The sequence below is a fragment of the Buceros rhinoceros genome, unplaced genomic scaffold, assembly GCF_000710305.1.
Source record: "Buceros rhinoceros silvestris isolate BGI_N320 unplaced genomic scaffold, ASM71030v1 scaffold24606, whole genome shotgun sequence".
Taxonomy (NCBI): Eukaryota; Metazoa; Chordata; class Aves; order Bucerotiformes; family Bucerotidae; genus Buceros; species Buceros rhinoceros.
The window spans coordinates 2,281-5,313 of NW_010416125.1; the positions used below are offsets into that span (position 1 = coordinate 2,281).

Sequence of the window (3,033 nt, forward strand, 5' to 3'; positions counted from 1 at the left end):
GAGAGCTGTCGAGGCTTCTCTGAGCAGCACCCAGTTGTCCAACCACGTCATCCAAAAGTGCGGGGAGAACCGCGCCCCAGCCTGGTCCATGAGCACCTTCTCTGCCCTGCAGAGCCGCGGCTCAGCAGCCACAGGAAAAGCCCAGCTGTTCTGTTAGTGTGGACCCTCCTCTCAAGGTACTGAAACAGCCACTTTCACTCTCCACTGCGCTTTGCTGTCCTCCTCCACGGGCTGGGGGCTGCTTACCCCCCCATCCTGCAGGGAAGGCGGCTATTGCTCCTTCTCCCGCTGCACATCCCGGCTGGACTTGAAGAAGTCACTCCGCAGCAGGCGGTAGAAGAGGATGATGTTCATGGGCGTCATGATTGCCATCCCTGCCGTGCCTACGGCATACATTGCCGGGGGCACGTTCTCCCGATTGAGGAAGAGCCAGCGGGTCATCCAGGCCAGCGTGGCGATGCGAAACACCACGTAGGTGCCCAGGTTGATGATGCTGTTGAGGCGGTAGCAAGTGGTGTGCACCAGGTTGGCCATGAGCAGGATCTGCCGCAGGTGGAGGAAGATGGAGTTAATCTCCACCAGTAAAGCCACGAGGGCAAACCCCACATACTGATGGAGCAGCACGGCAATACCGAAGCAGACAATCACCTGGGAAGGAGGAAGAAGAGATGCTGAGCGCAGGAGCTGATTGCTCTTGGCTGCTGCAAGCCAGAGCCCTCCACGCTTGGGTGCAACGTGGAGCAGAGGAGGAAACGGTTACTACACCCCTGCCAAACCGCTAGCGGGTCATCGCCCTACACAGATCTGCAGCACCGCAGCCTCCAGCGCGAGATAAAGCCTCCCCACTTCGCGTGAAACCTGAGCAGGAGGTTTTTTCCAGTGGGAGAAGAGGGAGGCACTTCTATAAACAGGCTGGCAGAGGAGACAGAGCAGGCAGATCTAACGCTGCTTTGTGGCCTGGGGAACGCAGGTGGTTGTGGCGCAGCAGGTTTTTCCACACAGTGAACAGCTGAACTGGGCAGGAAGGGAGATGCGTAGCCCAGAGCTACGGTTGCTGCTGGCTCAGGGATTCTCTCCCCAGAAGAGGCACAGCCAGAGGGATTAAACGGCTTTGGTCCATCAGAGAGCCCCGTGGGATGCCCCGAGCCCGGCCTGAAGCCCCCCGGGGCTGCTGCAGCAGAGGACAGGGCTGGTGGGGGCAGAGCTGGCTGGATTCCCACCCCACACCCTTCCCTGCCAGGCAGGGTGGACAGGCTCTGCCTGCCCACGCTTTGGTACACTCAGTCCTTTCTTCAGTTTATACCATTAATGCTGTTCTCTGTATTCCCTCTTTAATGAGATTATCTACTCCCTGCTCGTTAAATCACTGTCTTGGCCTGAATTAGCTCCATTGTAGCGATGACCTTTTGACTCGCAAGCAGCAGCAGCGAAGCCGTGGGGATCCCTTGGCTCTGCGAGACAGCAGGTCTGACCTTGCCTCCCCCGCCTCATCCCAGGTAGGTCCCAGTGCTGTCCCTGTCCCCCATCCCCAGGCCCCATAGACCCCTGTGCCTCCCCTGGACCCTGAAGGGTCTCCACTGCTCAGCTCCAGGCTGGGCTACCCCCTGCCCTGCAGCATCCACAGCACTCCGGCATCCAGACATCAGCGGCAATGAAAGAGAAACCTGCGCTGGTGCAGCCAGCAGTGAGGTAGGCAGAGCCCCAATGGTGTGGGGCTCCTGCACCATGGCTGCTCCAGCCACCCTGGCCCCATGCCCACAGCTCTGACCCAGATGAGAGGAAAGCACCCTGGGGAGCAGGAGGTGGAAGGAGGCAACGATCTGCCAGTCTGTGCCTGCAGGGACACCTGGGTCTCTGTCTGTCCACGTTGTTAAGGATCAGCCCCCCAGCCCAGCCCTCTTCCCCCCAACTCTGCACACACTTTTTTTCCCCTACCCCATCTTTGGGTGCCTTTCTGCAGACCCTTGAAGAGTGCAAGAGTCCTGCAGGACTAAGAGGAGCTCCAAGCTGTGGTGTCTGGGCTCCTCTCTCCAGGCAGAAAAATCAGACAGGTTTAGTATCAGGCAGCAACACCCACCCTAGCAACGCAGGGGCCCTGCTTTGTCCCCCAGCCCACCTGGAGGTACAAGTGCCAGGGTCTGTCCCTCAGAGAGCGGCCAGCAGACTCACCACAGAGTGATGGAAGAGCAGCTCCCAGGACTGATGAAGTTTCTGATTGCACAACATGTCCACAAAGTCTTCGAGGAAATAACCTGGGATCAAAGACACTGTGAGCAAAGGAGGGGGCCAGGAGGGGCTGCAGCAAGAGACACCCGCCACCACCCCAGCAGGGTCTGCCCCCACCTTGGCTGGGCAGCCCCTCCGGGGAACTGATGGCCACAGCTCAGCCCAAAGCCCAAAGTGTGGGCAGTGAGTCATGCCCAGTGCAGCAACACAGGCAGCAGAAGGAAATGAGTGTGGTTTGGGTCCCTCCTGCACTCGCTCTGTGGAACACGAGGGCAAGGAGAGGCACTAGCGACCTGATCACTTGGATCAGTTCCCAGAGAAGGGTCAGAGTGAAGGCAGCACATGGACCCTCACCCATGTTACCGTCCTGGGGTCAGATCCCACCCTGCCTCCTTACAGCCTGGAGCCCTAAAAAGCTGCAGGATTCACCACTGCCAAACCAAACCCTTGTCAGCATTTTAAGTACTCAAAGCTCCTTGCTGAGCTGCAGCCACGCTGGGAAGCCCAGCAGTGCCCACAGAGCTGGTGACATCTGCCAGAAGGTGACAAGGAGGTAGGGTGGGGACTCCACACCAGCAGGTTTAGCTGGAGGCTTTGGGGGAACCTGCATCAACCCCCTGTCACAGACACTTTTGGGATGTCCCAAGCTCTGGCTGCCCCATGAGGACGGTGGGCGGGCAGCCTGGTGCCCAGTACCTCCTGGCTGCGGGTGCCATGGGACAGAAAGGAGCTACTGTCCTTTGCCAAGAATAGGGCGATTGTCTGGGGTGCCTGAGACATCGCTGCCCGCAACGTGGCTCAAGGGGC

General features: G+C 59.2%; 1 protein-coding gene across 1 annotated transcript; it reads right to left on the reverse strand.

The window, feature by feature from the left end:
* Positions 1–270: 270 nt before the first annotated feature.
* On the reverse strand, positions 271–2,296 carry TLCD2 (TLC domain containing 2; the record flags this gene model as incomplete). The annotated part of the gene is made up of 2 exons (XM_010137704.1): positions 271–648; positions 2,170–2,296. Coding segments are annotated over 2 exons (505 nt in total), but the record flags the coding sequence as incomplete, so codon positions are not given.
* Between the last annotated feature and the right edge of the window lie 737 nt (positions 2,297–3,033).